This window comes from Diceros bicornis, chromosome 26, assembly GCF_020826845.1.
Source record: "Diceros bicornis minor isolate mBicDic1 chromosome 26, mDicBic1.mat.cur, whole genome shotgun sequence".
NCBI classification, from domain to species: Eukaryota; Metazoa; Chordata; class Mammalia; order Perissodactyla; family Rhinocerotidae; genus Diceros; species Diceros bicornis.
In genome coordinates, this window is record NC_080765.1 from 5,648,137 (window position 1) to 5,660,291 (window position 12,155).

Here is a 12,155-nt window from a genome sequence, read left to right on the forward strand (position 1 = left end):
TTCTTTGAGGAATCTCCATACCGTTTTCCATAGAGGCTGCACCAATTTGCATTCCCACCAGCTGTGTATGAGGGTTCCTGTTTCTCCACATCCTCTCCAACATTTGTTGTTTTTTGTCTTGGTGATTATAGCCATTCTAACAGGCGTGAGGTGGTATCTTAGTGTTGTTCCTGCTTCTCTCTTTTTTACTTGATAAACCTTGTCAGAAGTTTGATAACTGAGTCTTTTCAAAGAGCCACAATTTGGCTTTGTCTGTCCTTTCTATTTTATCTTTGTTTTCTATGAAATTGCTCATTTTATCTTTATTATTTACTTCTTTCTACTTTCTGTGGATTATGTTGCTCTTTTATTCTAACTTTTTGAAGTAGAGATATAGCTCAGTCAATTTCAGCCTTTTTTCTTTTCAAATTGAAGCATTAATGCTATAAAATTTCCTGTAAGTACTCCTTTAATTGCATTCTCCAAGTTATTAAAAAGACACTAAAAAGAGTCTTTTTAATTTAACTAAAAAGAGTAAATTTTACAGTATGCAAATTATACCTCAACAACTCCAAAAATTTTTTAAATGACAAAAATATTTTTAATATCTTTAAATGCATTTGATGTAATCCCACTTGTTTATTTTTGCTTTTGGTGTCATATCCAAAAAATCACGACCAATATCAATGTCAAGGAGCTTTTTCCCTATGTTTTCTTCTAGGAGTTTTACAGTTTCAGGTCTTACATTTAAGACTTTAATCCATTTCGAGTTTAATCCAATTTTTGTGTACCGTACAAGGGTCCAATTGTAATCTTTTGCATGTGGATATCCAGTTTGCCCAACGCTATGTCATTATTCATAAAATTGAACACTACACATGTGAAAGTGAATGAATTACAGCTACCCACAATAAATGAGTAAATCTCAGGATTATAATATTGAGTGAAAAAAAAGCAAGTTGTAGAAGAATATTTACAATATGATTTCATTTATATAAAGTTCAAAAACATACAATAACAATCCTTGTGTAGAAATGCAAATATATTTGGTAAGACTACAAAAGAATTCAAGGAAAAAATAAACACCCCATTCAAGATAGTGGTTGCCTCTGAGGGGTCAGGAAAGGAATAGGATGAGAGAAAAACATAAAGGAGACTTCAAAGTAATGACAGTGTGTTTTTCTTAAACTGGGTGGTGAGTACACTGGTGTTTGCTGCATTGTTGTTCTTTGTACCTTTTATTTTAGAGATGCTCTGGTGACCAATTAATATTTAACAAAAAAATTTTTTTTAGACTATTTAGGCGCATGAGGAGAAAGAGGATCCCTCAAAGGACACTGAGTGGGAAGTGGGCAGTGAGTAAAGTGGAGAACAGAGCAGTGTGTGGTCAAGGAAGCCAAGGGGGCGTGCAAGTTTCAAGAAGGAATGTCAAGTGTTGCTGGGCAGTCAAGTAAAATGAGCACTAAGTGTCCTTTGGAATTGGCAATTACAACGTTCATGAGCAACTTCATCCAGAGTCCCTTCAGTGGTGTGGTCAGGGTGGGAGCCCAACTGAGGAAGACAGTGAATGGAAAATGATGAAGAGGAGTCAGCAAGGATATAAAGGAAATGTCTGGTCAGAGAGGAGGGGACTGCTCCTCTTCTGGATGTGAGCCTGGGTCCAGATGCTGACGAATTTTCTGATAAGGTGTCTTGAAGCAGAGATAGCTGGGGCAAGGGTATTTGCGCTCTCTGTGAAGTCAGAAGCACTGCCCCCTTCTGGGAGTGAGGAAGGAATGGTGCGGTGTGATTGACAGGACTGCTTTAGGGAACGGGAGAAAGCATAAAAAGATTGCATTTGAGGGGCCAGCCCCGTGGCTTAGCGGTTGAGTGTGCGTGCTCCGCTACTGGCGGCCCAGGTTCGGATCCCAGGCGTGCACGGACGCACTGCTTCTCCGGCCATGCTGAGGCCGCGTCCCACATACAGCAACTAGAAAGATGTGCAACTATGACATACAACTATCTACTGGGGCTTTGGGGAGAAAAAAAAGGAGGAGGATTGGCAATAGATGTTAGCTCAGAGCTGGTCTTCCTCAGCAAAAAGAGGAGGATTAGTATGGATGTTAGCTCAGGGCTGATCTTCCTCACAAAAACAAAAAAAAAGATTGCATTTAAGACCTACCTAAAACTGAAGATGGTGAACTTTTAGCATCACCAATTCATGCACACACCCACTGTGTAGATTGCAACTGCAAAAATGGCCACCAATTCTTTGCAGCTCTACCAGGAGCTGGAGGCTCTTTCCTCATCCCTGAATCTGGACCGGCCTTATGACTTGCTTTAACCAACAGAATGCGGTGTAAGGGATACTGTGCAATTTCTGAGCCTAGACCTCAAGTGGCTTTGCAGCGCCCCTGGCGCTGGAAACACTTCTGCCACCATGTGAACCAGCCCGAGCTAGCCTGTCACATGTTGAGAAACTGTGTGCAGAGAGCCCCTAGGCATTTCATCAGTTCCAGCTGAGGTTCCTGATGCATGGGGAGGCCATCATAGCCCATTCAGCCCCAGCCAAGGCAGTCCAGATGAACCACAGAATTGTAAGAAATGATAAATGTTTGTGGTTTTAAGCCACTAGGTTTGGGGGTGGTTTTTTATACAATAAAAGCTAATTGACACCCCATTCATTCGACAACTTCTAAAGCACATTCATAACTGTCTGGATATTTCCTGTCATTTTCCTTTTGTCTGGGTTTTCATCCACTCCTTGATCCTTTTAGAATGTAAACTCAAGAAAAAATTTCTCTCTAAACAAGCTCATATGTTTCCTATTACTAGAAAGGGAAAACTATAAAACACGGTTTGTGTGTGTGTATTGCTGGGAAGTCTAGGGCCAAATGTAATGTTCAGTTTCAGGAAGTGTCCTGGTAAAATTGGCAAGTTCCTGAAAAAAATTATCTTCGCCTTCTACTATTTCTAATCTCTCTTTTAATTATACCATATTGTATACATATATCTATGGTAGCCACTTGGAATCCTTTTTGGAAATAGGCATAGTTAAAATTATGAATAACATTCTCCCACCTGAACTCAAGCTTTCAGCCTCTCACCATGTCTTCATTCTTGTCATAGACATTTGTCTCGCTAGGAATGTGACAGACAAAGCTCTCCTTCGGGGCCTTTCTGACCCACAGCCAGATGGCAGCCAAGAGAAGAAGCGGCTTGAGTGAGTGCATCTGGGATAGTTAGGGGTGGAGGCTAGCCCACCTGGAGGGTTATGTCCCTAACTGGGATTAGCTGGAGTGGTTGAGGGATGAGCAGTGGAGTCTGGAAGCCTGCATTCTCGTGCTTGCTCTGACACTTACCAACTCACTTCGCTTAATTTCCCCGTCTAGTATAAGAGGATGGTTATAGTACATGCACCTGGCACAGAGTAAACACTCAAAAAACGTTAGCTCTCTTTACTAATTTAGCCGGTTCCATTTTTCCCTTGCCTATAGCCCTGTCCCCATGGCTCCCATGCAGCCCTGAGCTCCTGGTCCCAAAACTTTCTGGCTTCTATCACTGAGATGTGTGGTGCTGTCCTGCTCTGGCCGCTCCTCCTCCACTGTTGACAGCACCCTGGGCTGCCTGGCTGGCCATGTCATCCACATGATGGGGGACTCCAGGGTTTGGCAGTGGTGGGAGTATCTGAAGGTGCACGTGGGCATGCCTGGAAGGAGCAGCAGGCAGTCCAGCCAAACTGGAGTGGAGAGTTTGCCTTGAAGAGGACTGGGCGAGCAAGTCTGGGTTATTCTACAGGCAATGCAGAGCCGTTGAATATTTATGAGTAGAGGAATCTAATCATATAGCTCAAGTTTCCCTAAGAGTTTGCTCAACAAAGAAGCTTGAAAGAAACTTCTAAGAGGACAATCACTCTGAGCCTAACCTTCTAAAATCTTAAGCACTGCTTTCCCTGATATCAACCCTTCTCCACACCATCCTCCCTGCCTTGCTCTAACGGATCATTTCCACCAGTGTTTGTATCCATTCAGGACTCCTCTTGTTGTGAGTGAAAACACAGTCAAAGAAGCTTAGGCAGGAAAGGAGTTAATTGGCCCAGGTGACTCAAGAGTTAAGTAGTGGACCTTGCTTTCAGGGCTCAAGCTGGTCATCAGGTCTGTTTTTCTTAACTGCTCACTTCTGCCCCCTACTGTTTAGCTTCATTCTCAGTCTCCGTTTGGTGGCCCAGCAGCAGCGGGCTCTTCCAACAAGGTGGCAAGAGTCAGTCTTGCAGGAAAAAACTAGACTTTTTTCCACCAGCTCCAGCAAAAACCCTAAGATTACCAAAACTGGACCAACTTAGGTGACCCATCTACCCTGGAGACAATCAATGTGGCCAAAGAGACGTGTTGCTCTGGATGACCAGGCCTGAGTCATGGGCAGAAGACCTATGCTCTGGAAAGTAAATCGAGACTGGAATTTTTTTTGTACAAGTTGAGAGTGCATAGTTCTAAATAACCCCTGCCCCCACCTCTCTCATCCTCCCCACAGCCCTGAAGCTGGAAGATCTACATGTCACATATCATACAGGGCTCCTGATGGCCATGGAGACCACTCAGGGCATCGTGCTGCACTGGCGGGCCCACAACTGGCCCCTGCGCTCCCTCCACACCCCAGTGGCCTCCCTGCACTCTGTGGCCCAGGAGCTGGGAGCCTGGCCAGGGGCCCCCACCCCGTGGTGGTGCTGGGCCTGGGCGCCCACTTCACCACCTTCCCTCTTTGTGGAACGACTGACAGGGATCCAGGCAACCGTGGCTGCACTGCTGGCCCGGGAACCTGCATTCTTGTGGTCATCAAACTGGCCAGTGCGGGCTACGAGTCCATGTATGGCTGCGACTGGTTCATCCTGTAGATGAACCAGCTCCTCTGAGCTGCCTTTGCTGAACTCTGCATGGCCTTTGTGGATGCCTGGGAAATGCCTGCAGTCTGGCCCTGCCTGACAACATCCACCCAGGACGACTCATGGTCCACAACAAGGTGGACTTCCTCCTCTCCTTTGTCTGCCACACCTGAGCGCTTCTGTGAGTCCTGGGGTTGTGTGGATGGAGGGCCTGGGGTCTGAGACACAGCAGGGAAGAGGCCACAGCCATAATAGGACTTCTGGGATAAGGGTAGGTACCATCAACTTCTCTCACCTGGAAGATTGCAATAGCTTCCTACTAGTCCAGCCGATTCTATTCTTGCCCCACTCCAACCACTTCTCCACTCAGAACGAATGATTATTTTAAAACATAAATGACACCAGGTCATTAGCCTGCTCAAAAGCCAAAGGCTTCTCGGTATAAATCCAAAACCCCCACCACAGTCCATGAGGCCCTACATGATGGCCCTGCCTAACTCTGCAGCCTCATTTATTGCCACTCTTCCCTGGGGATCTGCAGTCCAACCCCACGGACTTCTCTCAGCTCAAGCAGGTCAAGCAGTCCTGCCTCAGGGCCTTTATACCCGCTGTTCCTATGCCTGGAATGCCCCCTCCCAGATCCTCATATGGCCTGCTTTCTTCTCATTCAGTTCTCTGATCAAACAACATCAACTCTTTTTCCAGACCACTCTTCCACCCCAGCACTCTCTCCCCTTCTCACCCTGCTTTTTTTTTCATATCTCTAACCACAACCTCTAATTATTTGGTTTACTACTATTATTGTGGCTGTTTACTTGTCTGTGTAATCTCCATGAGGCACAGGAGTTTCCCTAGCTTGCTCACTGTTCTATCCCCATGACCCAGAGCAGTGCTGGAGACATGGCAGGTGTTAAATATTCATTGAATGAATGAATGAATGAAGTCAGATGCCTAAGGTGTTAACCTTATCTCAGCAAGGGGCATCCTACAAGAAATAGGCAATTGGCCAAAGTGTTCTCATTGCAGTGTTGCAGTTGGTGATTACATTTGCATGATTATCGCTATTAACGCTTCACATTTACATTAGCGCAGTATGATGCAGTTTCCTATTTTTATTTTGGACGACCCTCCCAAGAACACTCTCCCATTTTACTAATGAAGCCCCGAGAGGTGGCACACAGTTGAGCCAGTCCTTGATGCTAGTTTGGTTGCAGAAGCAGGGATATTGGTGACAGCAGTGGCAAGAGCCCTGTGTCCTCGCTGGAAAGCCGGCCTCCTAGAAGAGCTGGAAGTGAGCACCTTGACTCCTCTGACTGGCTGACCAGGTCCTCTGCATGTCCTGGACGTCAAGTCCTTGGCTGAGGGGCTTCCCTGACAGGAGTCCAGTCTCTCCCAGGGCTTATTGGTGCACTGTGGGTTCCTTGTCTCCAACCACGGAATCCTGCCGGCTGTTCCCCAGATCCTTTGTCTCTGGCTGCGAGGCTTCCCTGACCACCCTAAAAGGAGCTCCGTGACCAGGCACAACCACGTCGGCGGTGCCTAGGACCCTCTTCCGGCTCCGCTCCTGTGCCACTGGGTCCTCGCTCAGCGCCTGCCACGAGTCCTCGTCCCCTTCGTGTTCAAACACATCGCCCACCACCACCACGGTGCCCAGGGCCGTGCCTGCCACCACCACGCTCACGTCCCGCTGCCCGCCATGGCCCGGCGTGGCCCACACCTCAAGCCCTGGGCCCAGCCGCAAGGGCCGCTCCTCGCCCAGCCCGTGGAGAAGGTAGCGGCCCCCGGGGAGGCAGAAGTCGTGCGAGACCAGCAGAGCCGCCGCGGGAAACAGCCCCAGGTTCCCGATGTGATCGGAGTGTCCGTGGGTCCCCACCACCAGAGTCACGTCTCCGGGGGCCACGCCCTGCCCCGCCAGGGCCCCCAGAAGCGCCTCCCGAGCCCAGGGGCCTCCGGTGTCCACGAGGATGGGGCCACGGGCCGCCTCTTCCAGGAAAGTCTTCGCCTCGCCGTCCTCGGACAGGGACTCCCTGTGGCTGGAGGCCGGGCCCCAGGCCTGGGGCAGGACAAGGGTCACGGAGCCGTCGGCGCGCACTGCGTCGCCCCCCTCGGGCTCCGCGTAGCCCTGCAGCAGAACCACAACGGAGTAGGGATCACCAGGCACCAACAGAGGGGGCTCCCCACGCAGCCGCTCGGTCCGCACTAGACTGCTCATGGCAGGAGAGGGACGGGCTGGGGAAAGAAAGGGGGGCTGTGGGCGACTGTCCACTCCCTCTGGATTCCCACACACGCTCGGCCCCGCCAAGTGGCAACATTCCAAACAGTTCTTCGCCACCCCTCACCCGCACCCTTATGGTGGTATCGCTCTCGCCCCCCTTCCGAAAATGGTATCGCCCAACCTTCCCTTCGGCGTGAATCCGCCGGTCCCTCATCGTCTTTGGCCCCCGCCCCGCTCCTCTCGCGTAGTGGGTCCTCACCCACCACCCTCCAGAGGCTGTCCTTTTCATTTATACCTCACTCTAACCGGAGCCGCTCTCCACCTTGGATGTAGTTTTATCGCCTCTCTTAGGTCTTGCCTCACTCAGGAAAGACTAGAAATCGGGAAAACGCGTGGCATTTTGTCCTCTGCGAGCTCCCGTAAGCCCAAGTATGGCGGCCGAGATGACACCGCCCTTTGAATTTTAATTCCGGCGCATTCTCCAGCATGCGCAGACGGGCTGCTCTGACACCCTAAATACTACAGTTCTCAGCTGGGTGGTCCCTGCCAGCCTCCTTGGGCTGAAAATTACAAAGCACCATTAGCTTCTAATAGGACGGCGGCCAACGGCCCTATTCTCAGGGCGCTGCCATATCTGCCAGCTATGATGAATGCACAGCAGTTCATACTTCGGGCCCAGGTGATATTAAAAAACAATTTACTAGCGATATAGAAAATTTGGCACCTGTGAAATTATGTGGTGGGCCCTCGGTGAAATTAATATGAAGTAGACCAAGTATCTACCCCACCTAACTTATCAACATCACCCCATCCCCATCCAGTGTCCCTTCTCGTTCAGTTTGTGGCCATGTAGCCTCCTGGACGCAGGCAGTGGATCTAAGTCGTAGAGAATGTCCCTTCTGGCTTCTTCCTTGTGAAGATCTAAAAGACAGAGCCCCTGAGGGGCAAAGTGACTTTCCCAAGGCCCACAACCCCTATGCCTTCGCTGACCTCTGGGTGGGGTGGGGGGTAGTAGAGATATTTAAAGGGGAAAGCCTTCAATACTGTCACCACACACACCTGACAATTAAGGAGCTAGATGGCAGGCAGAGGGCTCATCTGTTGGGGCAGGGCTTCCACCTACTGCTCCGCTGTTTCTCCTTATAGCCATGCCATGCTGCACCACCAAGATCCTGCCTGACACCAGATGGGAGAGAACAGCTACAAGCTCTGGGGTGGGGTCACTCACACATACACACACACTTAAAGCTGTGGGGCAGGGAGAGCTCAGATTTCAGAGGGTTCTTCTCTGTGACTGCTGCCCCAGCCTGGGGGCTCAAAGGCAAGAGTCAAAGATCCTCTGGGTCGTGCTTGGGGTGGCCTGGTGTGCTGGTCATGTCCTCCTCTTCCTCCTCCTCCTGATCTTGCTCCTCTTCCCCTTCTGTCTTCTCTTGCCCATCTGTGATCTTCTCCTTTCCAGTCCAAGTTTCCTGGAGACATGCTAAGTTGGATGATAGAAAACAATTTAGATATTGGGCCTGGGGGTAGTGGAGGGTGTAGTCTGGCAGGAAAGGAACCAGCTCACACACTTACCAGTTTCAGTAGCTGGGAGCACATGACCTTCACAGAGAAAATGCTGTAGGGGCTGCTCCTGATGATGGAAGTACCAGTCTCCCACAACATCTTCAAACTCCTCCAGCATCGTCTCACACTGGTCAAATGGAAGGGTCAGAAGGGTATCTGCTCTGCTGGGTTTTGGAAACCCTCCTCTCTGCACTTCACTCCCTGTCTCCCAACCCCACCTTGGAGAGGCAGGTAGCCAGGAGGTTAAACTTGGCTTACTAGATGTGTGATCCTCATTCATTCAACAAACATTCACCAGCACCTACTCTGCCAAGTAGGTTATTAAACTCTGAGTCTCAGCTCCTTGCCTGTAAAATGAAAAATGGTAATAGTACCTCCCACGTCAGGTTGTTGTGAGAGTAAAATGAGGCAGCAGCTGCAAAGTATGTGGCCCCGAATCTGGCACATAGTATCTGCTCAGTAAGTGACAGTGCATATTATTAGCCTCCATTATTACTTCTTGATATGCTCCTGGGCCCACTTCAACCGATGGCAGAGTCTTCACTCTGCCGCCTCTCCCTGCTTAGAAGTGGACCTCCCTAGGATCTAGCTCCCCTCCCAGGTTCCCTTCTCTCCTCCCTGGGCAGTGCTAGTATCCCTCCTACCTGCTTCTTAAGGAATGTGACCTCCACGCTGGGCTCGTCCCACAGCTCCAGAGGGATCCCCAGATCCACCTTCACCCCTTTCTGCACCAGGCCTTTCAGCGTTGCCATGGTCTGACTCTGCCCCTGAGAGATGGGAATTTGGGATGAGCCCCGCCCACTGCCCCGCCTCTTCCTTCCCCATTCCACCATATCAGTTTTGTTGACTAGCGGAGACTCAGGGGGGAGTTCCATGAAGGTAAGATGAGGGAGTCTACAATGGGGAGAGGATACTCCAGAGCTGGGGGAAGATGGGCGCGAGGGGATACAAGTGTTGTTTTTGAGAAGTGAGATCCTGCCTTGGGGAAGAGTCTGACCTTGGCATATCTCAGTGAGCCCTTGCGCTCAGCATGAACACTGTAGTCCAGAATCCGCTCACATAAGTTCTCCAAGGCCTCTTCTAGCCTTGTCTCTCTGTGGAAAGAGGGGAAACAAAGATGTCCCCGGATGCTGTGGGAGCTCCCAGGGCTCCTTCAGGGGTTGGAAGGTGGAGGAACACAAGAAGGACTCACGAAATGCTGTAGGGGATGTGTCTCTTCCTCTTGCCTGTGTCCAGCACCTGCCCCAGCTCCAGCATCTCTCGAGATCGGCCAGTGCGACCCAGCTCTTCCTGTAGCTCCAGGCTCAGCAACTTACACACTAGATGTCCAAGAGGATGTGAAAGACAAACAAACATACCAGCGACTCATTCTGCAGCTGAGCAAAGGCAGCAGAGAATGATGGTTCTAAGTGCAGACTGGAGCCAGCCTGACTGAGTTGGAATCCTGACTCAGCCACTTAGTAGCTGACAATCCTGCCGTGCCTTGGTTTCTTCACCTCTAAAATGGAGATAATAATAGTACCTCCCTCATAGGGGTGTGGTGAGAATTAAATAAGTCAATCTGTGTGAAGCTCCTAGCATAGTGCCTGGCACATAGTGAGCAGTATATAAGTGTCTTCTGTTGTTCTGCAGTCATTTATTGACCTCCTTCTGGATGCACAATAACAATACAGAGAGCAGTAAGACCCATGATCCTTATCCAAGGGACACTGCCATGTAGTTGGGGACAGAGAAAAACATGATGACAATATGGTGTGATAGACCCTACACTAGGGGTTAAAACCAAGAGACTTAGTCTCACTAGGAAATGCAAAATTCATTCAATGGTCATTTATTGACTTCCTACTAGCCTGTGATTTCCTTAAGGGTGAGCATTGCATCTGTTCCACCACTGTCTTTCCAGCACCTAGCACGTGTCCTGGCACAGTGACTCCCAAGAAAAGAGAGTGGCCCATACAGAAGGGCCAAGCAAACTAAACACAGGGGCAAGTAACAAAAGTGCCTAAAATGTGCCAGGCACTAAGCACTAGGCTAGGACCTGGGAGACCCAGGGATTCTCCTTCCCTCCAAGGTCTTATAACATAGTGGGAGGTGATAGAAAAGGAAGAAGGCTTCCAAAGGAGGTGACATTTAAACTGAGTCATGAAGCACCAAATACAGAACGGAGAGGGTCATTCCAGGCAAAGGGAAAAACAACCTGTAAAGGCACAGAGGTGCGAGAGGATAGGGCAGGCTTGGTGACCGTGAGAAGTTCACTGTGGCTGAGGCCTGGACTCTTTGGGGATGGGGGTGGGGTATGGAAATGTAAGAAAGGTGGGGGCCATACAACAAAGAGATGTATGCTATGCCAAAAACGTTGGCTATATTCTGACCACAGCAGGAGGCCTGCAGAGGGGTTAAAGCAAGGACTGACTGGGTCTGTGTTTAGAAAAACTGGCAGCGGTCGGGGGGAGAAGAGTGGGGACACAAGTGAAAGGAGAGGAGAGATTAGGACCAAGTCATGAGGAACACTGATAGTGAAACGCACTGTGGAGCGAGGTGAAGGGAAAAAGAATCCAAGGAAGAAATTAAAGTCAGGAAGGCAACAAACTAGGGAGCCAGGGCATTGAATGGCCCAACTCTGAAGTGTCCCCTCCCAGCTGGGCAACCCACGTGAGGCAGCCACAGAAGATGCTGCTCGCTGTAAAAGCCATATAGTACACACCCTCTGCAAAGCCTCACACGTATGGGGAACCTCTCCCAGTAGTGTGGCCTCCTCTTTCATTTATGAGCATCAAGGGCTGATTTACTCACCCCCAAATCCCCTCAGGAGGACGTGGGGCCTGTAATTTGGGAGCGTCTCTGCCGGGGTGGAGCAGAGGCTATCCACAAGGTACGAGCCTTACACGCTGTTCCTGCAGGCTCTCCAGATTTAGGTCTAGTGGTATGGGGGAAACACAAACACACAGAGGCACTCAAGATGCTCAGTAGAGTGGGCAGTCCTGGGCAGATAGTCCCTTAATTACAATTCCCACAAACCATTGGGGCCCAAGCCAACAAGGAAAAACGGGCTCCCCCTGGATGTCTCATGGCAATTGTAGTGCCATAGTTTGGGGGTAGCGCTATGGGTTCCTTCCCTTGACCCCATTCGAATTCCGCCAACCTCCACCAGAACCTCCCTCAGGCCTTTAAGGAGGTCGAGTGACCCAGCCATCACGGTCCATTTGGCTCGGCCTAGACGAAGGAGGTGGGGCAGAGGGATGCGAACAGAGGCTACTCCCTTTTGATACCTTCGCATTTGCTGGGCAAGCGTTCTGTGTCATCGTCCTCCTCTTTCGGCGTCCCAGCCCAAGCAACGTACACAGCCAAAATGAAAAGCAATATTCCCAGCCGCACAGGTCCCATGACAAAGTGCTGTGCACAACCAACCACCCCTTGTCGTCTAACCAACTTCGGGAAGGCAGCGGGCCCTTTAAATCGCGAGTCGGTCGGCGGCAACTTAAATCCAGCCTGGCAGGGGAGGCGCACGCGCAGTGCTGGCCCGAAAGGGGGTGGGGCCTC

General features: G+C 50.0%; 2 protein-coding genes across 2 annotated transcripts; both read right to left on the reverse strand.

The window, feature by feature from the left end:
• Nucleotides 1-5,929: 5,929 nt before the first annotated feature.
• On the reverse strand, nucleotides 5,930-7,656 carry MBLAC1 (metallo-beta-lactamase domain containing 1). The gene is made up of 2 exons (XM_058569172.1): nucleotides 7,348-7,656; nucleotides 5,930-7,066 (listed from the first exon to the last, which is right to left on the reverse strand). Exon 2 carries the CDS (start codon nucleotides 7,047-7,049, stop codon nucleotides 6,237-6,239), a length of 813 nt encoding a protein of 270 aa, XP_058425155.1. The 5' UTR covers nucleotides 7,050-7,066; nucleotides 7,348-7,656; the 3' UTR covers nucleotides 5,930-6,236.
• A 76-nt stretch (nucleotides 7,657-7,732) lies between these two features.
• CNPY4 (canopy FGF signaling regulator 4) lies at nucleotides 7,733-12,075 on the reverse strand. The gene is made up of 6 exons (XM_058569173.1): nucleotides 11,885-12,075; nucleotides 9,808-9,934; nucleotides 9,613-9,709; nucleotides 9,260-9,382; nucleotides 8,625-8,742; nucleotides 7,733-8,532 (listed from the first exon to the last, which is right to left on the reverse strand). The coding sequence occupies exons 1-6, from the start codon at nucleotides 11,997-11,999 to the stop codon at nucleotides 8,381-8,383; spliced, it is 732 nt and encodes a 243-aa protein (XP_058425156.1). The 5' UTR covers nucleotides 12,000-12,075; the 3' UTR covers nucleotides 7,733-8,380.
• Between the last annotated feature and the right edge of the window lie 80 nt (nucleotides 12,076-12,155).